The 25978-nt window shown below is 41.4% G+C and overlaps 1 protein-coding gene across 1 annotated transcript; it reads left to right on the top strand.

Moving 5' to 3' along the window:
• Positions 1-15: 15 nt before the first annotated feature.
• On the top strand, positions 16-25190 carry LOC139454876 (uncharacterized). Its single transcript, XM_071236492.1, has 9 exons — positions 16-106; positions 15924-16121; positions 17216-17392; positions 18474-18650; positions 19757-19933; positions 21020-21196; positions 22287-22463; positions 23569-23745; positions 24866-25190. The coding sequence occupies exons 2-9, from the start codon at positions 15940-15942 to the stop codon at positions 25188-25190; spliced, it is 1569 nt and encodes a 522-aa protein (XP_071092593.1). The 5' UTR covers positions 16-106; positions 15924-15939.
• The last annotated feature ends 788 nt before the right edge of the window (positions 25191-25978 follow it).

The raw sequence follows: 25978 nt of genomic DNA, 5'->3' as shown, positions 1-25978 counted from the left end.
TGCGAATGCGGAGTTTTGACTTTGACTAGGCGTGGGAAGCCAGTTAGCGGTTTAAGAAATTGCATTTTGTCATTTGCGAGATTTTTTTGCTGAAAGTAGCAGGAACGTAAGTACAGAGGGTTATATATACATGAATGTGTGTCTCCTTCCTATACAGCATTATTCATTGAAGAGTCGTGTCTCTGTGATCCGTTTGGACTGTTGACCTGTTTTACACTTTCGCCATCTTGGATCGAAAAGAGGCTTGGTGTGCATAGTGAGTTGCATCAGTTGATAAAAATGTAGGCGAATTCAATCACATGACTCAATTCTTCTTCCCTCAAAATATTTCTTATACAGCAAAACTGAATTTTGTTTATTGTTTTTTAGAAATAGAGAACGTTTTAAATTAGATAAAATGATAGAAGAAGATAGAGGTAGATGAAGGTATTATTTCATCGGTCTAAAATTCAAGCAGTCTATTCTGATGCATTGGTTTAATGAGGGTAATACAGTTCATTATATGAACGTCACACACAATTTCTTTAGGGAGCAGGTGGGGGTGGCCGGGTAGCCTAGTGGTTAATGGGGCACTGATCTAACGCAATTCCCCGGACTGGTTGTTGCCTTTGTTATTGTTTTCCCCCCGTGAGTACCCGGATGATACGCAACGCAACTGAGCGTGACCAGAGCCAGGGCTACCGTCTGCAAGGACAGCTAAATAAACTTACTTACTTACTTACTTTGGAGATTTAACGCGCCCTTTCCGACTGATGCGTATTTCGCACACGGGCCCGACCAGGCCATTTAATGTGTTACCGAAAGGGGCGAAAGTGGTCTGTGCAACCCAAGAGGGGGCTTTAGGGGTTGCTTATATAGAATTTGGGAATTTTGAGATTTGGAATAGTTGCCGATGGGGTAGGGGAGGAGAACTAAGGGAGCTGGGTATGGTGGATGTTTGTGTGTTTATGTAAGTTTGATTTGGTGGATTATATTCTTTTTAGATGCGTTTTATTAGTTCCGTTTTGATTAAGAATACGCCTAAGGCCTTGAAGTTTTCTAGTTAATTGTGTGGGTTTAGTATTGCTTCTAGAGTGAGAGCCTTGTTTAGATTGAGGGTGGTTTGTAATGCGGCTCGATGTGTTAGGTAGTGTGTGCAGTAGATGAGTGCGTGTTCTGGGGTTTCTAGTTGTTTGCAGTGTGGGCAGTTACCTGTAGTATGTTCTTATATTTTTTTTAGGTGGTTATTTAGTTTGGTGTGTCCTGTTTGGAGTTTAGTAATTACTCTGTCGATTTTTTTTTTATGGATGGAGAATTTTTGGTTTGGTTGGTGGTTTGCTGAGCACTTTTTTGATTTGGCTATTTGAGTTTAGATATAGGTTATGCCATTTTTTGGTGATTTTTTGCTTATTTACGCTTTTAATTTCTGATTTTGAGATGGGTAAGTTTAAGCTTATTTCTGGGATTTTGAGGGATAGTTTAGCTGCCTTATCGGCGTTTTCATTACCGTATATTCCTACGTGGGCGGGTATCCACAAGAAGGTTATTTGTTTGCCTGCGTTAGTTACGTCGTTGGAGCTTTTAAGTATTAGATTTATTAATTTAGGTCGGTTTTTGGTATTTTTGTTTTGGAGGGCTTGCAGTCCACTTAGGGGGTCGGTAAGTACTAGGATTTTATTGTTTTGGGGATTCTTGACTATGGAGGGCCATGCCCATTAGTTCTGCCGTGAATATTGATTGGTTGTTTGGGAGTCGGAAGGATTGTGTGGTTTTAGTTGGTTGTGTGGTATGGACTCCGAAACCAGTGTGTTTGGAGGTCGGATCTGAAGATCCGTCCGTGTAAATGTGACACCAATTTGGCCAATTTTTGTGTATGTATGCTAGTGTGGTGGTTTTAGCTATGTTTGGGTCGGTTTGTTTATTTATTTGGCTAGCTAGTGTTGTGTCTATTTTGGGTATTTTAAGTTTAGGGGTGAAGATATTTGATTGTTTGCAGTTTTGTTTAAGATTTTTAATTTGGTGTTCATTTAGGTAGTTTGTTATTCTTTGGGATATTGGGGTAAGTAAGGGGTGTTTACGAGCTAGCGCTTGGTTTTTGGGGCTGATATTTTGGTTTATTAAGTTTTGGATTAGAGGGTTTGATTGGGATGCGGCCCAGAAATTTAAGCTTAGCTGTTCCCTGCGTAGACTTAGTGGCATTTCTCCTGTTAAGGCCTGAAGTGAAGTGTAGGAGGTTATGTACATTTTATCTATGTCAGGTTGTATAAAGCTGTTTTATGTATGTACAGGAGTGAGACGTTAATAAACTATTGTCTGTCTGTCTGCCATGTTGGGTGCGTGTAATTAGTTTGAGAGCCTGATATTGTATTGAGTCAAGTTTTTTAGATAGAGAGTTGTTTAGGGTGTTGTATATGGCGCAGCCGTAGTCTAGTTTTGATCTAATTAGTGATATGTAGAGTGAGAGGAGGGTATCTTTGGAGGCTCCCCAGTTTGAGCCAGTTAGGCATGTTAGGGTGTTCAGGTCTTTATTGCATTTAGTTGTTAGGTTTTGGATGTGAGCATCCCAGGTGAGATGTTCATCGAAAAAAAGTCCTAAGAATTTGGTTTGTTTTTGAAATGTGATTGTTTGGTTGTTTAGCTGGAGGATTGGGGAGGCGGGTTTCATGTTTTTATGTTTGTTCTGAGTTGTTTTTTCTGAGTTAAGGGAGAAGCCCCATTTGTCAGCCCATAGTTGTATTTTATTAAGAGATTTTTGGAGTAAATTTTGGGCCATTTTAATGCTTTTAGTGCGGATTCAGAGGGCTCCATCATCCGCGAATTTGGATGTGTTTATTTTAGGGGATAGGCCCTCGAAGAGATCGTTTATCATTATATTAAAGAGTGTGGGGCTGAGGATACTGCCCTGGGGAGTGCCATTTTCTAGGGGACACTGGTCCGATAGGGTATGGTCTATCCCAACTGTTATTTTACGTTCGTTTAGAAAGTCCTGAATGTAGTTTATTATTTGTCCTTTTAGTCCTATTTTTTAAGTTTTTGTATTAGCCCGTTGTGCCAAACCATGTCGAATGCTTTGGAGAAATCGAGAAAGATGCCTGTTGTGTATTGTTTGTTGAGTTGTCCTGTCTTGATGTCCTGTTCTAGTCGGGCGAGATTATCTAAGGTTGAGCGGCCAGGAGTGAAACCGCTTTGATCTGTGTTTATGATGTTATTTTGAGTTAAGTAGTGTTGTAGTCTATTTTTGGCCATAGATTCCATTACTTTACATAGGTTTGAGGTTAGGGATATTGGTCTATAAGAATTTGCCTGGCTAGTTGGTTTATCGGGTTTAGGGATAGGGGTGACTAGTGCCTGTTTCAAGGGAGTTGCAATTGGTACCTGTCCGTTTTGATAGATTAGGTTATATAGTTTAAGTAGTGCCAGGAGGTAGGTGGGGGGGGGGGGGGGGGGGGGGGTTATTATTTGGTGGGATGTTAGGTCTAGTCATGGGGCAGTTACCTTTTTCCTATTTTGGAGTACGTACTGGAGTTCTTCCATTGAGTAAGGTTGGTTTATTTCGAGGTTATCATTATTTGGTTCTTTAGTAGGTTTGGCTTCTGCTTTACGTTTTTGTTGGAATTTTTTGTTGCTGCTTATGGCCGAGAAGTGGTTTGCTAGGTTATTTGCCTTTTCGGTAGGGTTGGTTGAATTGTTTATGTTGGGTGTTTTTTTGTGACGTTTTAAGCCTCTAATGGCGTGGATTTTTCGCCAGACTGTTCTGGCATCTGTGCGATTATTTACTCCTTCACAAAATAATTTCCAATCTTTGGTTTTAGCTATTTTGACTAGTTTTTGGACCTTGTGGTTTAGTTCGTGAGCTACCGTTATATGGTTATGGTCGTGTTTGGCTCTATTTAAGGCTGTTTTACGTTTGCGTCTAGTTTGTTCTATTCCCTCGTTCCACCATGGTACCGAGGGTTTGCCTACGTTATTTATTTTATAAGGTATTGATGCTTTGGCTGCGTTGATTATGTTGTCTGTTAGGTTTTTGCAGTAGATTTCAGGGTCCTTATTTGGTTAGGTTGGCTTGGTTGCAGATATCCTGAAATTTGTCCCAGTTAGCTTGGTTATAGTTGAATTTTGGTTCTAGGTTTTCTGTTTGGGTAGGAACGTTTGTATTGCCTATGGTAATGTTTATAGGGAAGTGGTCACTACCTAGTGGGGCGTCGTGAACTTCCCATTGAGTACTTTGGGCCAGATCTGGGGTGCATATGGTTAGGTCGATAGCCGACATTTTATGGTTTTTCTTATCGTATCTAGTTGGTTGGTTATTGTTTAGGAGTACAAGGTTATTTGTTTCTATCCATTCAGAGATTAGTTTGCCATGATTATCTATTTTTTCATCTATGCTCCAGGTGGGGTGGTGAGCTTTATTGCTTATTTGGAGTCATTTGTTTAGGTCCTCAGCTTGAATTTTTTGTTCTGCCCAGTGGTATATGTTAATGATGTTTATTTTTTGGTTTTTGAGAGTTATTTGGATGCCGTTTGCTTCTAGGTTTGGTGTGTTTATTTTGATTTCTTCATAGTTAATGTCTTCTCTGATTAGTATTATTAATCCTCCTGCGGCTCTAGCAGTTTTAGGTTTGGCTCGGTCTGTTCTAACTTAGTTGTAGTTTGGTAGAGTAAATTTAGATTTTTTTGAGAATTTGGTTTCTTGGATGCAGGCAATGTGCGGAGCCTTATCTTGTTTAAATTTTGCTTTTAGTTCGTGGCCGTGGGAATTAAGTCCGTTGGCATTCCACTGAAATATGTTTAGGCCTTACATTATTTGGGCTTTTAGTGTTTGGAGGTTAGGTTTGATTTAGGCTAGGGTTTTTTATTTGGTTGAGGTAGGGCTAACTAATTCGAGGCCTATGCTGAAGAATTCGTAGGTAAGGGTTGTCAGTTTAAGCTTATTTGCTACGGTATAGAAAGCTTTAGTGCTAGCGTTTAGATTTATTTCCTTTAGCATGTATGCGAGAAGGATGGTTAAGTTGTTTAGTTTGTTGTTTGACATTTGCTGAGGCCTGCGTTTAAAGATTTTGTTTTTTTAGGGGGTTGAGAGAGTTATTTCGTTTATGTCTTCCTCGGTTGTGCATTCGTATTCTTCTGTGTTGTTAAGTTTAGTTTCCTCACATTCCATGGGGGTGGTTTGTGTGCGTGCTTGTGTTTGTGGTAGTGGTCTGGATGTGGTTTCCTTACTGTCTGGGTTTTCGGGTTGTGATTGCTTGGGATCGGTTGTTGTTGCCATAGCGGCTGTGGTTTGTATGGTGCCGGGTTGGGTTGTGGCGGGCGTATTGTTGCTTGTTTTGCGTGCAGGTGTGGATGTTGTGAATGTGCTAGTGGAGGTGGAGGGTTGTGGAATGGACGTGTGGTGGATGTGTGTTTTGGGTGCTGGGTGTACTCTTTGCGGGATGCCATCCCATGCCGAGTTTAAGTGTGGGGTGTTGTGTGGTTGTGGTGTGGGTAGCAGAGGTTGTTTTGTATGCTGTGTTTGTCTTTTTGTTTGGAGTTTGGCCGTGTCGATATTGATGTGTTTGTTGGCCTGTTGTGTGAGGGTGTGTCTATGAGGGCAGTGGGTGGATAGTGAGGAATGTTGTATGCTTTTACTTGGAGGCTGGAGGCTATATTTGTTTTACGCATTTTTGCATAAACACTGATTGGTTGACTGTGATCCATAAAGATTTCGACGGTTATATCCCATTAGTTAGACGTCCCATTAGTTAGACGTCCCATTTGTTAGACATTTTTATTTAGGCAAAGATCGAACATACCTACAGGTGTAATGGATCGGCCCTAATTAGATTAAAGTACTGAGTAGGGATAGGGGACTCACAGTTTAGGGAGTATATATGTTACACTTTCGTTTAATTAACCTAAATTACCTTACTCTCAGCACAGGTTCAATAGGCATGAGATTAACTATGTAAACTAAGGTCTTACTGTATGTTCAGTTGAAGGACTTGAGTTTAGATTATCTACTTATCCAACAAATAAAAATGATCATGGGGTATGTATCATTATCAGTATCGAAATGACTGGTTTAAGGAAAGTAGAGTACTTCACCTCGCGGCGTGGAAGTAAGTACAAAAAACAGGTCTTAAAGGTCAAATAATTAACTACATCCAAAGTTTCCTAACAAACCTCAAAATCACCGTGGGCATAGACCAAACGCTATCGGACCAATGTCCCCTAGAAAATGGCACTCCCCAGGGCAGCATCCTTAGCCCAACACTCTTCAATATTATGATTAACGATCCTTAGATCCGATCGCAATACACACTGGTTTCGGAGTCCACATCGCACAACCAACCCAAAACACACAATCTTACCGACTCCCAAACAACCAATCCATATTCACGGCCGAACTAATGGGCATGGCCTCAGCAATACACAATCAGCAATCTACAAATCCAAACTGTATAAAATTTATCAAATGTAAAGTGTCATTAAATGTTAAGTATAATAGTAAAGTATCTATTTAAAGCTGCTTTGCTTTGTTTGTCAGACCTTATCTGGACTATTCCATTTTAAAGTCAGAGGTAACAGGCAAAAGGATTTGTGTGCACTCAACCGTTTAAAGTAATGTTTTAAGCTGTCTAACTATTGGGACGTCTAACTAATGGGAGGACACCATTTCGACAAAGGGCGCATGTTAATTAATTTCTTCAGCCTAAACAAACAGACAAAAAGGACGGCGGAGCTCATGGGATGTCGTCATTTGGAAATACCCCAGACGGTTATAGTTTAATAAAAAAAAAGTATCCATGCAGTGAAAGCATTTTCGGATTTCGGATTGCGTCGATGATACGATTACTACTCCCTTGTCATCCACGTTTTCTCGTATAACCCTACACTTGTGTATTTGTCGTCATTCACTTGATGATCAGTTAATGAATTTATTACAGGTACAGTTAGTGGTAGCACCACTTAGATTGCCTGACAAAGGTTCCTATTTGGCATTTATTGTGTCTGGGGTAATTATTCAATCTAAATCCAGGTTTGAAGTGAGGTGAAATATGTGTTATGTAATATGCACGTGGCAGCCCAGCAAGAGGTCAGTTGATTTACTTTTTTTTGTAAATCAACGGATCGTTCCTAGTCATCAAAGGATTAACAGAAAATACGTTGATTGATTAATCACTGTTATCTTGCACAGTGGATATGTCAAAAGTGAGTGTTTACATGTCTAGGTTTACTAAAACAAAGGGAATACATTCATATCATGGCGTGAAGTGCCGATGTAAAAACAACATACTTTGATAATACGTTGATTGGTTGATCGTTGTTATCAATCACTCAATGGATTTTTTAGGAACCGTGGACGTTATGAAAATAGTTGTCACGTGGGCTTTCTCAGCCGACCCTTGAGACTTGACACCTATGTGAAACACCTGAAACAATCTCAGCGATCAGTTGAGAAACGAACACGGTTTATTATATCCCGAAACGATATATATCTTTTAAAATATTTGCTTGTTACAGAGACACGTGACATGGAATAAGTTTCTTTGCACAACTGCAGACGAGTGGGATATTGTTCCTTTGTGTTGATATTCACGGATACATTCCTCGAACAAGGAAGCTGCCTAAAATTATACACATAAATGTAGCATTGAACCGATTCGTTCTTGTTTCTCTACGTCTTTGTTGGAGAAATTGCCTGCGCCTGTCTACTCGTTTATATTAGACAGTAACTGTGTCTAGATATTGCTGGAATATTGCTAAAAGCGGTGAACAACCATACTCACTAACTCATTGAAGGAGCAGGTAGTGATGTTGACATGTTTGATATTTTTATTACGTATTTAGTTAAAAAAAACTGGGTTTATCTGTTCTTAAAATTGGTTGAAATTACACCTTATGTCAGTCTGACTAATTGACACTATGAGTAAGAAGATAAAATGTTTATCTTATCTTGTAATCTGCCAAAGTTAATTTTTTTCGCGTCTGGCTGTGCCACTAATAAAAATTTCAACTTTGTCAGATAGCAAGATAAAATAAATGAATACAAAGTCATGTTATCATGGTTATTCGACAAGAAAACAAATTTACTCTATGTATTTTTATTACTTCTCGTAATGGATGAATTATCAGATTGTTAAATGTTTACATCACTTGACACACAAATACTAAAGTTCTTGAGATTGTTAACAATATCCAAATATTAATATAAATACTGCTCACAGCAGGCACAATTTTCATCTGATGTACATCCAAATAATTAATCGATAATACATTACAAAGTCTTTGATTAGTAATTATTTCATGTCCAAACATTTATAACATATTATTATATATATATATATATATATATATATATATATATATATATATATATATATATATATATATATTATAAGTATTATATCAGAATTATTTTACAATAAATACTACAAAGGGAATAAATGAGTGATAATTATATAAACCATGGAAATTATACAACATTTATAATTTCTTTCTCTTTGCAGTATATAAACCATGGAAATTATACAACATTCATAATTTCTTTCTCTTCGCAGTAATCACAGTCTCAGTTGTTTTTCAATTTGAAATATCTTTGGGGATTGTTATCTCTGTTTCTGGCCATTAATTAGTTGGGATTTGTTCATTTGATTATTTGGTACATGATATATTTGGTACAAAAAAGTAAATACCCTTTAGGTAACATATTGTTTCCTGAATTGCAATTCAAACTGTGTAAGGGGCGGTCGGGAAGCCTTGTGGTTAAAGCGTTCGCTCGTCACGCCAAAGACCCGGGTTCGATTCCCGACATGGGTACAATGTGTGAATCCTATTTCTGGTGTCCCCCGCCGTGATATTGCTTGAATATTGCTAAAAGCGGCGTAAAACCATACTCACTCACTCACTCAAACTGTGTACCACTCTGGTGTGTCTATACCAACTAAGTACTAATTAAATAAAAATAATGCAGGTCTACCTCATGATATGTTATCTTTCAACGTTGACAAAATAACTACTGTTCACAATCTCAGTAAATTCAACATATTTGAAGAAAGTTTTTAATTTCTTAAATACATCTAGATTAGTCAATGGTCAAAGGTGTCTGTTTGATGGCTTTAAACAACTCGCCTAATATTGAAGTTATTCGAACTCACACTAAAAACACTACATAAATAGTTCGGGTGAGGACACATAATTAATCAGCCCCTGGAGATCCGGGGTAGAATAGGTCCTCAGCAACCTATGTTTGTCGTAAAAGGCGACTATGCTGGTCGTAAAAGGCGACTAACGGGATCGGGAGGTCAGGCTCGCTGACTTGGTTGATGCATGTCATCGGTCCCAATTGCGTGGATCGATGCTCATGATGTTAATCACTGGATTGTCTGGTCCAGACACGATTATTTACAAACCGCCGTCATACAGCTGGAATATTGTTGTGTGCGGCGTTAAACAACAAACAAACCAAACATAATTATTCATCACACTATGCCAATAGGAATTGTATTAAGTTTTTGCTCAGATACTTCTGCACTGAAATTTATTACGTTGTGATATATATTTGCAATTGAAATATGACAGACTATTTTCAATGAAAAAAATGTTTTCTGTTGCATATATACGATAAATGTTTCTCTGATAATATTGGAATAATACATTGTCACTGTGACATCGCTCGGTGTGTCACGTGCTATCCAGCCCTTTATCGTGCGCACTCGACCACTTCCGCCTTGTGCACAGAGCGTCTGTCCGGTGAGCGGAAGGTTGGTGGTTCGATCCACGGCGGCGTCATACCTGAAGACGCAAACATGGTAATTGTTGTTTCCCTGGCATTAAGGGGACTTAACGTAAAACAAGGACTGGTCGGCTCGCAGTCAGTATACTGTGTCGAGGAGGATCAATTAGAACAAATGGTACTGCGCCCTGTAAAATCATCTTCCCGAGGCAAGTGAGTTAACTGACTATAAAAGTCCAGTTTCCACCCTTGTCGAACTAGGCTGGTATTATGGAGTTACATTTTGGCTGGACTAACGACTCTATGCATAGTCCAATCAAAATCGCGCACCGAAATCGAAATCCGGTTCGTAAAACTCTCTTGCAGATTTCGATCGACTGCAGTATTTGCAAAGCATGTGCACCGCCAACTCGTTGTCAACAGATATTTTCCAAATCTTTTCATGTTTTTAATAAAGGTGCTCACGTGATTTGATGCATTTCGCGATGTAAGACCCGTTTTATTACAATATGGATCTTGATTATCGATCAAATCGTCCTGACTGGGCGCCACCATTTTGTGCAATCTCATTAAAATCAGATCTTTGTTCTCGCTTCCGCTAAACAAATATCTGAGGACATCCCATTACGGGTCATGTCAGGCCGACCTTGAGCGAACTTTGACCGACTAATGGAATGACCAATCAGAAGGCAGCCTTCACGTGCTTTACGGCACAATTTTCAAATTGGCGACTACGCTTCGAAATTGCTTCTAAGTACATCAAAGAAAACCTTAGAACGTACCCATCTAATATGTGAAAAACTCAGAATGTTAGTCAATATAAATTATAATCATGGACTATACTTTGGTGGCTTAAATCCTATCCCAGCTGTTCGTATATGGGAAAGGGTAATTTTACCATGTGGACTATTTGCTTGTAGTGTATGGGGTAAACTGTCACCGAAGGAATACGAAATGCTTGAAATTATTCAACGTTATTTTTGTAAAAAGATTCAAGGACTGTCTAGACGCACTCCTTCCGTCGTCACCAGAGATTGTCTGGGTTTAATTTCTCTCCAGGCGTACATTGATCAACGAGCTCTCCTATTTCTGGGAAGACTATGTAATAGTGACATTAACTTTGCCTTTAAAAGACTATTTCAGCACAGACTTGTTCAGTATGAACTCGATACAATTAAAGAAAAAGATGATAAATGTAAAATGTCACCCGTATACCACATGCTTTCACTTGTAAACAAGTATGAACTCAATAATGACATAAACACATATACCATTTATTCTCATTTCCCCTCCAAACATGCATGGGCGAGTCGAGTTAAAGAACAAATAAGCGTATGTGACCATATCATAATTCATGCAGAGATTCATTCAAGAGAAAACCTAAAACGATACTCTCTTATACGATCACCTAAGGTACACAGACTTTGGTTACTAACAGTTGAAAGACCGGAACACTTCTATGATTTAGCATATTTATTATGCCTTAGCACCTACAGTATACAATCTGATGAATGTTTATGCGGCACATTTGCTTTTGATATTATCAAACATGTGTTTATGTATTGTAAAAAGACTGAACAACAAAGAAATATTCTTGTTGAGTCTATTATTGATTTACTAGATGTGACAACTTTTTCTAGTATCTGGAACGATGATGACGATACCTTTCTGTCCTTTTTACTTGGCGGTTTGCCAACAGAAAGTACTATGGCAATTGAATACAATCTATGGGCAAATATAATGCTTCGTGTTTGTAAAACTGTTAAAATGTGGAAAAACCTACTAAGAAACATCATTTGATAACGATGTGAAACTGTCTGTCCATACAATATATCAGCTGTTATATATTTATACATTTATATCTCATATCAATGTATCTTCATCAACTGGAGGAAATAAAGATGATCTATTTTGACAAATTCTCGATTACAAATTTGAAACCTGAAAAAAAATAATTCTGGAATGGCTAATAGATAGTCTTGATTGTAAGGATTCAGTCGTTACACCCGTAACTATCGTTCGGAATACACTATGTTAAAGTTTTCGAGATTGCATGACTAGAAATCACATTCCGACTGTCACTTTCATAATCTGGTAAGCGACGTACTAATTGGTCGAATGAAAGGTCGTTCTGACGTGACCTCTAATGGGATGTCTTCAGATCTTTGTTTAGCGGTAGCGAGAACTAAGGTCTGATTTTAATGAGATTGCCATTTTGTGTGAAGCAAACGCATGTGACACGAGAGTTGGAATCTGATTGGTCCACAGGAGAGGCTTAGAAGGGTCAGACGATGGCGCTACGATCGAGCCCAGTAATTCCAGACTAGTTCGGCAAGGGTGGAAACTGGAGTCAGTTAACTCTCTTGGCTCGGGAAGATGTGTGAAATAAAATCCGGGGGTCAAATGAAACAAGCAAGACACAACTTTCCATCTTACGTTTGATTTATAACATATCACAAACATATAACAAATCTTGGCAATCAGAATAATCACAACATATCGTACTTCATAGCAATAGCCAGTGATGTGAGACACACTAGCGGTGTATTCCATCAGAGATTAACATATTGCCTCTTGTCGATCTCGATGAAGCGACATTTTCTTTTAGGCGATCTGGCACCTTTTAGAGACCAGTGGAGAACTTCTTGATATGACGCCGTGTGACTTGAGTGAGTGAGTGAGTATGGTTTTTGCGCCGCTTTTAGCCATATTCCAGCAATATCACGGCGGGGGACACCAGAAATGGGCTTCACACATTGTACCCATGTCGGGAATGGAACCCGGGTCTTCGGCGTGACGACCTTACGCTTTAACCACTAGGCTACCTACCGCCCCTCCATGTGACTTGAACTGTGTGGAATGAGTCAACGCGTAATTCACACATGACGAGCAATAATAGACACAGTTACTGTCTGATATAAACGAGTAGACAGGCGCAGGCCATTTCTCACCGGTGCAATGATTGGAAAATAATAATTTAAATATTATCATAATAACCAGAAAGTGAACATAACTGTCCGTCTGTCATTCATCGCAAATATATGAAACTACATGATTATGAGGAGTTCGTATTTGAGCGTATTCTGCCCCACCGGTGGCACCAGTCACAAACACATGCAAAGGCAAGTCAAATGTTCACCTGAAAAAACACGGGAACATACGATACAGGGAATAGCTTCGCTCATCACGTTTGTCCCTAATTCTCAAATGTCCCCCACTTGTCTACCATAAAACGTTTTGAAAGTACTGAGGCCTTGAATGTTGTAACCTTGATATTCTAAACAAAAACCGTCTGAAGCGTACACTATTTGAAATCTTGGTAGAAAGAGTATGCTCGAATGTACCTCAAATGTGAAATGTGCACACCAAAAGATGGAGCTCCAAGAATATTGCTCGACATAAAGGGAAAGTTGACTATTGGAAAATTGACGTCATCTCGCTTGTCATACAGTCTAAAATACTCTAAATATGACACAGTTGAGGCGGTATCACTAGTCTCCTTTATTTCTAGTTCAGGTGGGTAAATCAGTGGAGGTGAGGTGAATTGGGTTTAACGTCGCGTCCAAGATTTTTGCACTTACATAGCGGCGTGTGCATGCATGTGTGTGTGTGGCTGCTTGTACTTGTCCAGACTGATGCCGATAAATAATGCTAGCCCACTGAGATACCATGCCGCAGTTTAACATGAATACCCCACTCAGACACAGTATACTGACTCCGAGCCGACCAGTCCTTGTTTTAGCCCCTTAACGCCGAGTGCCAGACAGGGTAACAACAAGTACCATCTTTTAACGTCTTTTGGTATGACGCGGCCGGGGATCGAACCCCGGACCTTCCGCTCTCCGGGCGGTAGCTCTACCACTAGACCACGGAGGCGGTCAACCAGTGGAAGGGAATTGAACAATATCAGATCATCGCTATTCCTGGCAATTCCCTTGTTTTGACTTTGCCGATCCTGAATTCCGATTCATGTGCATACAGAAAAAGATCAGCAAGAAGGGTTGCACAATTGGTGCCCACGGGAAAGCCTCCTTCTTATCTAAGTGTCTTTCCTTAAAATTTACATGGATGTCATCAATTAGGAAGTCCAGAATTTCACATATTGTTTTCTGAGTAAACTTAAGATGGCATTTGCTTTCATTCTTTACAAATTGATCTGAACCCCTGAAGATATATATGTAACTGTATCTATGGTCACCACGTTTTGTAACAAAAGCCCCATGAATCAAGAAATAAAGTTTTGCCTTAAGTTCGTCATGTGGGATAGTAGTGTACACAGTTGGAAAATCTCGACTAAAAGCACAGTTCAGTCCATTGTACGATTCCGACTATATCATGAGCACGTGTTTATCAAATACAGTGCATGTAGTGATGATACCAGGTGTTCTCGAGAAGGTGGACGTATCCTGCCCCAACGGTGGCACGCGTTACAAACACATGAAAGGGCAAGTCAATTTGTCCCCTGAGAAAAATGGTCCAAATTAGGATGTTCCGTAACCAACAGAGGTGGTTCAAACACTGCTTGTGCTGAGTGAGTGAGTGAGTGAGTGAGTGAGTGAGTGAGTGAGTGAGTTAGTACCCATGCAACCTCATGAAGTGCTATGGCCTGGGATTTTGTTTTTGGGCTAGATAATTTTGTCAGTTTCAGCAGCAAAACCAGATATTCTGTTAATAAAAGCTATGAGCCTAAATATTATTTAAATGAAAAACACCTTGCAAGAATGTAATATTTGTGACAGACAATCTTTTCACCAATAACAATATATTCTATGTCGCTAAAATCCCAGTAGACAGTTCCAGTGGGTCACAATGTGCCCCCTTTTCATACTTCGGATTCTCCGAATGGGTACAATGTGTGGAGCCCATTTCTGTTATTGCTAAAAGCAGCGAAGAACCATGTTTAAATGGAATCGCCTTCTAAGCATGTCTGCACTGCATGAATTAATCACTTCTTTCTTGCTTCTTCCAGACAAGGAATAGACTGGCTGGACTACATCCCAGTTGAGGAGACAGTCAAGAAGATAGTTGAGGCTGTATCAGCCGTCTGCCATGGCGACTATGCCCTTGCAAAGGAGAAGGTAGCGGATGCAGCTCTGGGCGTTATCACAGGTGGAGTGAAAGGAGCCGCCATTACAGTTGCTGAAAGGCTGGTACTCAGGGGCATTTGGAAAAAAGTTGCCGTGACTGTCATGTCTGCTATGGGGAGAAAAGCTGTTGAAAAATTGGTTGAAGCTACTAAAGTTAAGATCCAAGAACTTACCAACAAATCCAACAGACCCGGAGACCAAAGATAGGAAGAAAAGACAAGATATTGTAACACAATTAGCTATACTGACACTGCATGCCAAGACTAGATATTGTACCAAAAAAACACTACAAAAATCCCCGCAACTCTCCCCACCCGCGCCCTACAAAGAATACTAAATGGTGGGGGTCCCTAAACAGCAGCTTGTAAAGAGTCCAGGTTATGGTGCTTTAGCATATGATTTTTACTGTTTGATGTGTCCCTGAATCTAGGATCACAGTGAGGGCACGGATAGGGTTTATCTCCTGTGTGACATCGGACATGACGACACAAGCTGTGCCGTGTCCGGAATGTTTTGGGGCACATCTGACAAATAAGGCCTGTCCCCAGTGTGCATGTAGTGATGATACCAGGTGTTCTCGAGAAGGTGGACGTATCCTGCCCCAACGGTGGCACGCGTTACAAACACATGAAAGGGCAAGTCAATTTTTCCCCTGAGAAAAATGGTCCAAATTGGGATGTTCCGTAACCAACAGAGGTGGTTCAAACACTGCTTGTGCTGTGAGTGAGTGAGTGAGTGAGTGAGTGAGTTAGTACCCATGCAACCTCATAAAGTGGTATGGCCTGGGATTTTGTTTTTGGGCTAGATAATTTTGTCAGTTTCAGCAGCAAAACCAGATATTCTGTTAATAAAAGCTATGAGCCTAAATATTTTTTTAATGAAAAACACCTTGCAAGAATGTAATATTTGTGACAGACAATCTTTTCACCAATAACAATATATTCTATGTTGCTAAAATCCCAGTAGACAGTTCCAGTGGGTCACAATGTGCCCCCTTTTCATACTTCGGATTCTCCGAATGGGTACAATGTGTGGAGCCCATTTCTGTTATTGCTAAAAGCAGCGAAGAACCATGTTTAAATGGAATCGCCTTCTAGGCATGTCTGCACTGCATGAATTAATCACTTCTTTCTTGCTTCTTCCAGACAAGGAACATCAAACATGAGCGTACGTACAGACTTGCTGGACTACATCCCAGTTGAGGAGACAGTCAAGAACATGGTTGAGGCTGTATCAGCTGTCTGCCATGGCGACTATGCCCTTGCAAAGGAGAAGGTAGCGGATGCAGCTCTGGGCGTTATCACAGGTGGAGTGAAAGGAGCCGCCATTACAGTTGCTGAAAGGCTGGTACTCAGGGGCATTTGGAAAAAAGTTGCCGTGACTGTCATGTCTGCTATGGGGAGAAAAGCTGTTGAAAAATTGGTTGAAGCTACTAAAGTTAAGATCCAAGAACTTACCAACAAATCCAACAGACCCGGAGACCAAAGATAGGAAGAAAAGACAAGATATTGTAACACAATTAGCTATACTGACACTGCATGCCAAGACTAGATATTGTACCAAAAAAACACTACAAAAATCCCCGCAACTCTCCCCACCCGCGCCCTACAAAGAATACTAAATGGTGGGGGTCCCTAAACAGCAGCTTGTAAAGAGTCCAGGTTATGGTGCTTTAGCATATGATTTTTACTGTTTGATGTGTCCCTGAATCTAGGATCACAGTGAGGGCACGGATAGGGTTTATCTCCTGTGTGACATCGGACATGACGACACAAGTTGTGCCGTGTCCGGAATGTTTTGGGGCACATCTGACAAATAAGGCCTGTCCCCAGTGTGCATGTAGTGATGATACCAGGTGTTCTCGAGAAGGTGGACGTATCCTGCCCCAACGGTGGCACGCGTTACAAACACATGAAAGGGCAAGTCAATTTTTCCCCTGAGAAAAATGGTCCAAATTGGGATGTTCCGTAACCAACAGAGGTGGTTCAAACACTGCTTGTGCTGTGAGTGAGTGAGTGAGTGAGTGAGTGAGTGAGTGAGTTAGTACCCATGCAACCTCATGAAGTGCTATGGCCTGGGATTTTGTTTTTGGGCTAGATAATTTTGTCAGTTTCAGCAGCAAAACCAGATATTCTGTTAATAAAAGCTATGAGCCTAAATATTTTTTTAATGAAAAACACCTTGCAAGAATGTAATATTTGTGACAGACAATCTTTTCACCAATAACAATATATTCTATGTTGCTAAAATCCCAGTAGACAGTTCCAGTGGGTCACAATGTGCCCCCTTTTCATACTTCGGATTCTCCGAATGGGTACAATGTGTGGAGCCCATTTCTGTTATTGCTAAAAGCAGCGAAGAACCATGTTTAAATGGAATCGCCTTCTAAGCATGTCTGCACTGCATGAATTAATCACTTCTTTCTTGCTTCTTCCAGACAAGGAATAGACTGGCTGGACTACATCCCAGTTGAGGAGACAGTCAAGAAGATAGTTGAGGCTGTATCAGCCGTCTGCCATGGCGACTATGCCCTTGCAAAGGAGAAGGTAGCGGATGCAGCTCTGGGCGTTATCACAGGTGGAGTGAAAGGAGCCGCCATTACAGTTGCTGAAAGGCTGGTACTCAGGGGCATTTGGAAAAAAGTTGCCGTGACTGTCACACTGCTATGGGGAGAAAAGCTGTTGAAAAATTGGTTGAAGCTACTAAAGTTAAGATCCAAGAACTTACCAACAAATCCAACAGACCCGGAGACCAAAGATAGGAAGAAAAGACAAGATATTGTAACACAATTAGCTATACTGACACTGCATGCCAAGACTAGATGTTGTACCAAAAAAACACTACAAAAATCCCCGCAACTCTCCCCACTCGCGCCCTACAAAGAATACTAAATGGTGGGGGTCCCTAAACAGCAGCTTGTAAAGAGTCCAGGTTATGGTGCTTTAGCATATGTTTTTTCCTGTTTGATGTGTCCCTGAATCTAGGATCACAGTGAGGGCACGGATAGGGTTTATCTCCTGTGTGACATCGGACATGCCGACACAAGCTGTGCCGTGTCCGGAATGTTTTGGGGCACATCTGACAAATAAGGCCTGTCCCCAGTGTGCATGTAGTGATGATACCAGGTGTTCTCGAGAAGGTGGACGTATCCTGCCCCAACGGTGGCACGCGTTACAAACACATGAAAGGGCAAGTCAATTTTTCCCCTGAGAAAAATGGTCCAAATTGGGATGTTCCGTAACCAACAGAGGTGGTTCAAACACTGCTTGTGCTGTGAGTGAGTGAGTGAGTGAGTGAGTTAGTACCCATGCAACCTCATGAAGTGGTATGGCCTGGGATTTTGTTTTTGGGCTAGATAATTTTGTCAGTTTCAGCAGCAAAACCAGATATTCTGTTAATAAAAGCTATGAGCCTAAATATTTCTTTAATGAAAAACACCTTGCAAGACTGTAATATTTGTGACAGACAATCTTTTCACCAATAACAATATATTCTATGTTGCTAAAATCCCAGTAGACAGTTCCAGTGGGTCACAATGTGCCCCCTTTTCATACTTCGGATTCTCCGAATGGGTACAATGTGTGGAGCCCATTTCTGTTATTGCTAAAAGCAGCGAAGAACCATGTTTAAATGGAATCGCCTTCTAAGCATGTCTGCACTGCATGAATTAATCACTTCTTTCTTGCTTCTTCCAGACAAGGAATAGACTGGCTGGACTACATCCCAGTTGAGGAGACAGTCAAGAAGATAGTTGAGGCTGCATCAGCCGTCTGCCATGGCGACTATGCCCTTGCAAAGGAGAAGGTAGCGGATGCAGCTCTGGGCGTTATCACAGGTGGAGTGAAAGGAGCCGCCATTACAGTTGCTGAAAGGCTGGTACTCAGGGGCATTTGGAAAAAAGTTGCCGTGACTGTCATGTCTGCTATGGGGAGAAAAGCTGTTGAAAAATTGGTTGAAGCTACTAAAGTTAAGATCCAAGAACTTACCAACAAATCCAACAGACCCGGAGACCAAAGATAGGAAGAAAAGACAAGATATTGTAACACAATTAGCTATACTGACACTGCATGCCAAGACTAGATATTGTACCAAAAACACACTACAAAAATCCCCGCAACTCGCCCCACCCGCGCCCTACAAAGAATACTAAATGGTGGGGGTCCCTAAACAGCAGCTTGTAAAGAGTCCAGGTTATGGTGCTTTAGCATATGTTTTTTCCTGTTTGATGTGTCCCTGAATCTAGGATCACAGTGAGGGCACGGATAGGGTTTATCTCCTGTGTGACATCGGACATGACGACACAAGCTGTGCCGTGTCCGGAATGTTTTGGGGCACATCTGACAAATAAGGCCTGTCCCCAGTGTGCATGTAGTGATGATACCAGGTGTTCTCGAGAAGGTGGACGTATCCTGCCCCAACGGTGGCACGCGTTACAAACACATGAAAGGGCAAGTCAATTTTTCCCCTGAGAAAAATGGTCCAAATTGGGATGTTCCGTAACCAACAGAGGTGGTTCAAACACTGCTTGTGCTGTGAGTGAGTGAGTGAGTGAGTGAGTGAGTGAGTGAGTGAGTGAGTGAGTTAGTACCCATGCAACCTCATGAAGTGGTATGGCCTGGGATTTTGTTTTTGGGCTAGATAATTTTGTCAGTTTCAGCAGCAAAACCAGATATTCTGTTAATAAAAGCTATGAGCCTAAATATTTTTTTAATGAAAAACACCTTGCAAGAATGTAATATTTGTGACAGACAATCTTTTCACCAATAACAATATATTCTATGTTGCTAAAATCCCAGTAGACAGTTCCAGTGGGTCACAATGTGCCCCCTTTTCATACTTCGGATTCTCCGAATGGGTACAATGTGTGGAGCCCATTTCTGTTATTGCTAAAAGCAGCGAAGAACCATGTTTAAATGGAATCGCCTTCTAAGCATGTCTGCACTGCATGAATTAATCACTTCTTTCTTGCTTCTTCCAGACAAGGAATAGACTGGCTGAACTACATCCCAGTTGAGGAGACAGTCAAGAAGATAGTTGAGGCTGTATCAGCCGTCTGCCTTGGCGACTATGCCCTTGCAAAGGAGAAGGGAGCGGATGCAGCTCTGGGCGTTATCACAGGTGGAGTGAAAGGAGCCGCCATTACAGTTGCTGAAAGGCTAGTACTCAGGGGCATTTGGAAAAAAGTTGCCGTGACTGTCATGTCTGCTATGGGGAGAAAAGCTGTTGAAAAATTGGTTGAAGCTACTAAAGTTAAGATCCAAGAACTTACCAACAAATCCAACAGACCCGGAGACCAAAGATAGGAAGAAAAGACAAGATATTGTAACACAATTAGCTATACTGACACTGCATGCCAAGACTAGATATTGTACCAAAAAAACACTACAAAAATCCCCGCAACTCTCCCCACCCGCGCCCTACAAAGAATACTAAATGGTGGGGGTCCCTAAACAGCAGCTTGTAAAGAGTCCAGGTTATGGTGCTTTAGCATATGCTTTTTCCTGTTTGATGTGTCCCTGAATCTAGGATCACAGTGAGGGCACGGATAGGGTTTATCTCCTGTGTGACATCGGACATGACGACACAAGCTGTGCCGTGTCCGGAATGTTTTGGGGCACATCTGACAAATAAGGCCTGTCCCCAGTGTGCATGTAGTGATGATACCAGGTGTTCTCGAGAAGGTGGACGTATCCTGCCCCAACGGTGGCACGCGTTACAAACACATGAAAGGGCAAGTCAATTTTTCCCCTGAGAAAAATGGTCCAAATTGGGATGTTCCGTAACCAACAGAGGTGGTTCAAACACTGCTTGTGCTGTGAGTGAGTGAGTGAGTGAGTGAGTGAGTTAGTACCCATGCAACCTCATGAAGTGGTATGGCCTGGGATTTTGTTTTTGGGCTAGATAATTTTGTCAGTTTCAGCAGCAAAACCAGATATTCTGTTAATAAAAGCTATGAGCCTAAATATTTTTTTAATGAAAAACACCTTGCAAGAATGTAATATTTGTGACAGACAATCTTTTCACCAATAACAATATATTCTATGTTGCTAAAATCCCAGTAGACAGTTCCAGTGGGTCACAATGTGCCCCCTTTTCATACTTCGGATTCTCCGAATGGGTACAATGTGTGGAGCCCATTTCTGTTATTGCTAAAAGCAGCGAAGAACCATGTTTAAATGGAATCGCCTTCTAAGCATGTCTGCACTGCATGAATTAATCACTTCTTTCTTGCTTCTTCCAGACAAGGAATAGACTGGCTGAACTACATCCCAGTTGAGGAGACAGTCAAGAAGATAGTTGAGGCTGTATCAGCCGTCTGCCTTGGCGACTATGCCCTTGCAAAGGAGAAGGGAGCGGATGCAGCTCTGGGCGTTATCACAGGTGGAGTGAAAGGAGCCGCCATTACAGTTGCTGAAAGGCTAGTACTCAGGGGCATTTGGAAAAAAGTTGCCGTGACTGTCATGTCTGCTATGGGGAGAAAAGCTGTTGAAAAATTGGTTGAAGCTACTAAAGTTAAGATCCAAGAACTTACCAACAAATCCAACAGACCCGGAGACCAAAGATAGGAAGAAAAGACAAGATATTGTAACACAATTAGCTATACTGACACTGCATGCCAAGACTAGATATTGTACCAAAAAAACACTACAAAAATCCCCGCAACTCTCCCCACCCGCGCCCTACAAAGAATACTAAATGGTGGGGGTCCCTAAACAGCAGCTTGTAAAGAGTCCAGGTTATGGTGCTTTAGCATATGTTTTTTCCTGTTTGATGTGTCCCTGAATCTAGGATCACAGTGAGGGCACGGATAGGGTTTATCTCCTGTGTGTCATCGGACATGCCGACACAAGCTGTGCCGTGTCCGGAATGTTTTGGGGCACATCTGACAAATAAGGCCTGTCCCCAGTGTGCATGTAGTGATGATACCAGGTGTTCTCGAGAAGGTGGACGTATCCTGCCCCAACGGTGGCACGCGTTACAAACATATGAAAGGGCAAGTCAATTTTTCCCCTGAGAAAAATGGTCCAAATTGGGATGTTCCGTAACCAACAGAGGTGGTTCAAACACTGCTTGTGCTGTGAGTGAGTGAGTGAGTGAGTGAGTGAGTGAGTTAGTACCCATGCAACCTCATGAAGTGGTATGGCCTGGGATTTTGTTTTTGGGCTAGATAATTTTGTCAGTTTCAGCAGCAAAACCAGATATTCTGTTAATAAAAGCTATGAGCCTAAATATTTCTTTAATGAAAAACACCTTGCAAGAATGTAATATTTGTGACAGACAATCTTTTCACCAATAACAATATATTCTATGTTGCTAAAATCCCAGTAGACAGTTCCAGTGGGTCACAATGTGCCCCCTTTTCATACTTCGGATTCTCCGAATGGGTACAATGTGTGGAGCCCATTTCTGTTATTGCTAAAAGCAGCGAAGAACCATGTTTAAATGGAATCGCCTTCTAAGCATGTCTGCACTGCATGAATTAATCACTTCTTTCTTGCTTCTTCCAGACAAGGAATAGACTGGCTGGACTACATCCCAGTTGAGGAGACAGTCAAGAAGATAGTTGAGGCTGCATCAGCCGTCTGCCATGGCGACTATGCCCTTGCAAAGGAGAAGGTAGCGGATGCAGCTCTGGGCGTTATCACAGGTGGAGTGAAAGGAGCCGCCATTACAGTTGCTGAAAGGCTAGTACTCAGGGGCATTTGGAAAAAAGTTGCCGTGACTGTCATGTCTGCTATGGGGAGAAAAGCTGTTGAAAAATTGGTTGAAGCTACTCAAGTTAAGATCCAAGAACTTACCAACAAATCCAACAGACCCGGAGACCAAAGATAGGAAGAAAAGACAAGATATTGTAACACAATTAGCTATACTGACACTGCATGCCAAGACTAGATATTGTACAAAAATCAATACACTACAAAAATCCCCGCAACTCTCCCCACCCGCGCCCTACAAAGAATACTAAATGGTGGGGGTCCCTAAACAGCAGCTTGTAAAGAGTCCAGGTTATGGTGCTTTAGCATATGTTTTTTCCTGTTTGATGTGTCCCTGAATCTAGGATCACAGTGAGGGCACGGATAGGGTTTATCTCCTGTGTGACATCGGACATGACGACACAAGCTGTGCCGTGTCCGGAATGTTTTGGGGCACATCTGACAAATAAGGCCTGTCCCCAGTGTGCATGTAGTGATGATACCAGGTGTTCTCGAGAAGGTGGACGTATCCTGCCCAAACGGTGGCACGCGTTACAAACACATGAAAGGGCAAGTCAATTTTTCCCCTGAGAAAAATGGTCCAAATTGGGATGTTCCGTAACCAACAGAGGTGGTTCAAACACTGCTTGTGCTGTGAGTGAGTGAGTGAGTGAGTGAGTGAGTGAGTGAGTGAGTGAGTGAGTACCCATGCAACCTCATGAAGTGGTATGGCCTGGGATTTTGTTTTTGGGCTAGATAATTTTGTCAGTTTCAGCAGCAAAACCAGATATTCTGTTAATAAAAGCTATGAGCCTAAATATTTTTTTAATGAAAAACACCTTGCAAGACTGTAATATTTGTGACAGACAATCTTTTCACCAATAACAATATATTCTATGTTGCTAAAATCCCAGTAGACAGTTCCAGTGGGTCACAATGTGCCCCCTTTTCATACTTCGGATTCTCCGAATGGGTACAATGTGTGGAGCCCATTTCTGTTATTGCTAAAAGCAGCGAAGAACCATGTTTAAATGGAATCGCCTTCTAAGCATGTCTGCACTGCATGAATTAATCACTTCTTTCTTGCTTCTTCCAGACAAGGAATAGACTGGCTGAACTACATCCCAGTTGAGGAGACAGTCAAGAAGATAGTTGAGGCTGTATCAGCCGTCTGCCTTGGCGACTATGCCCTTGCAAAGGAGAAGGGAGCGGATGCAGCTCTGGGCGTTATCACAGGTGGAGTGAAAGGAGCCGCCATTACAGTTGCTGAAAGGCTAGTACTCAGGGGCATTTGGAAAAAAGTTGCCGTGACTGTCATGTCTGCTATGGGGAGAAAAGCTGTTGAAAAATTGGTTGAAGCTACTAAAGTTAAGATCCAAGAACTTACCAACAAATCCAACAGACCCGGAGACCAAAGATAGGAAGAAAAGACAAGATATTGTAACACAATTAGCTATACTGACACTGCATGCCAAGACTAGATATTGTACCAAAAAAACACTACAAAAATCCCCGCAACTCTCCCCACCCGCGCCCTACAAAGAATACTAAATGGTGGGGGTCCCTAAACAGCAGCTTGTAAAGAGTCCAGGTTATGGTGCTTTAGCATATGTTTTTTCCTGTTTGATGTGTCCCTGAATCTAGGATCACAGTGAGGGCACGGATAGGGTTTATCTCCTGTGTGACATCGGACATGACGACACAAGCTGTGCCGTGTCCGGAATGTTTTGGGCACATCTGACACAAATAAGGCCTGTCTCCAGTGTGCATGTAGTGATGATACCAGGTGTTCTCGAGAAGGTGGACGTATCCTGCCCCAACGGTGGCACGCGTTACAAACACATGAAAGGGCAAGTCAATTTTTCCCCTGAGAAAAATGGTCCAAATTGGGATGTTCCGTAACCATCAGAGGTGGTTCAAACACTGCTTGTGCTGAGTGAGTGAGTGAGTGAGTGAGTGAGTGAGTGAGTGAGTGAGTGAGTGAGTTAGTACCCATGCAACCTCATGAAGTGGTATGGCCTGGGATTTTGTTTAGGGGCTAGATAATTTTGTCAGTTTCAGCAGCAAAACCAGATATTCTGTTAATAAAAGCTATGAGCCTAAATATTTTTTTAATGAAAAACACCTTGCAAGAATGTAATATTTGTGACAGACAATCTTTTCACCAATAACAATATATTCTATGTTGCTAAAATCCAAGTAGACAGTTCCAGTGGGTCACAATGTGCCCCCTTTTCATACTTTGGATTCTCCGAATGCGTACAATGTGTGGAGCCCATTTCTGTTATTGCTCAGTTATTGCTAAAAGCAGCGAAGAACCATGTTTAAATGGAATCGCCTTCTAAGCATGTCTGCACTGCATGAATTAATCACTTCTTTCTTGCTTCTTCCAGACAAGGAATAGACTGGCTGGACTACATCCCAGTTGTGGGGACAGTCAAGAACACGGTTGAGGCAATATCAGCCGTCTGCCATGGCGACTATGCCCTTGCAATTGAGAAGGGAGCGGATGCAGCTCTGGGCGTTATCACAGGTGGAGTGAACGTAGCCGCCATTAGAGTTGCTCAAAGGCTGGTACTCAGGGGCATTGGGAAAAAAGTTGCCATGACTGTCATGTCTACCATGGGGAGAAAAGCTGCTGAAAAATTGGTTGAAGCTACTAAAGTTCAGATCAAAAAACTTACCAACAAATCCAACAGACCCGGAGACCAAAGATAAGAAGAAAAGGGAGGATCAGGGCAAACATGTCATCAATAACAACGTCCTAAATGCTTTTCGGACAATCATTGACGGGTTTGCTTCTAAGATTGGAAGCAGGGCAGCTAAACTGCTTGAAAATAAAGAACACACAACAGCTTATCAAGCATATCACAGGCCCCTTCCTGAAGCCACCAACCAGTCAATCAGGAACTGTAACTGTAAGAGACTGTAACACAATTAGCTATACTTACATTGGATGCCAAGACAAGATACTGTAACACAATTAGCTATACTTACATCGGATGCCAAGAAAAGAGACTGTAACACAATTAGTTAACTTACATTGGATGCCAAGACAAGAGACTGTAACACAATTAGCTATACTTACATTGGATGCCAAGAAAAGAGACTGTAACACAATCAGCTATACTTACATTGGATGCCAAGACAAGAGACTGTAACACAATTAGCTATACTTACATTGGATGCCAAGACAAGATACTGTAACACAATTAGCTATACTTACATTGGATGCCAAAGACTAGATACTGTAACACAATTAGCTATACTTACATTGGATGCCAAGACAAGAGACTGTAACACAATTAGCTATACTTACATTGGATGCCAAGACAAGATACTGTAACACAATTAGCTATACTTACATTGGATGCCAAGACAAGAGACTGTAACACAATTAGCTATACTTACATTGGATGCCAAGACAAGATACTGTAACACAATTAGCTATACTTACATTGGATGCCAAGACAAGATACTGTAACACAATTAGCTATACTTACATT

This window comes from Haliotis cracherodii, unplaced genomic scaffold (assembly GCF_022045235.1).
Source record: "Haliotis cracherodii isolate W230 unplaced genomic scaffold, xgHalCrac1.p SCAF_11, whole genome shotgun sequence".
In the NCBI taxonomy this organism is placed as follows: domain Eukaryota; kingdom Metazoa; phylum Mollusca; class Gastropoda; order Lepetellida; family Haliotidae; genus Haliotis; species Haliotis cracherodii.
The sequence above is the reverse complement of the archived record's forward strand: the minus strand, read 5'-3'. Positions and strand labels throughout refer to the sequence as shown.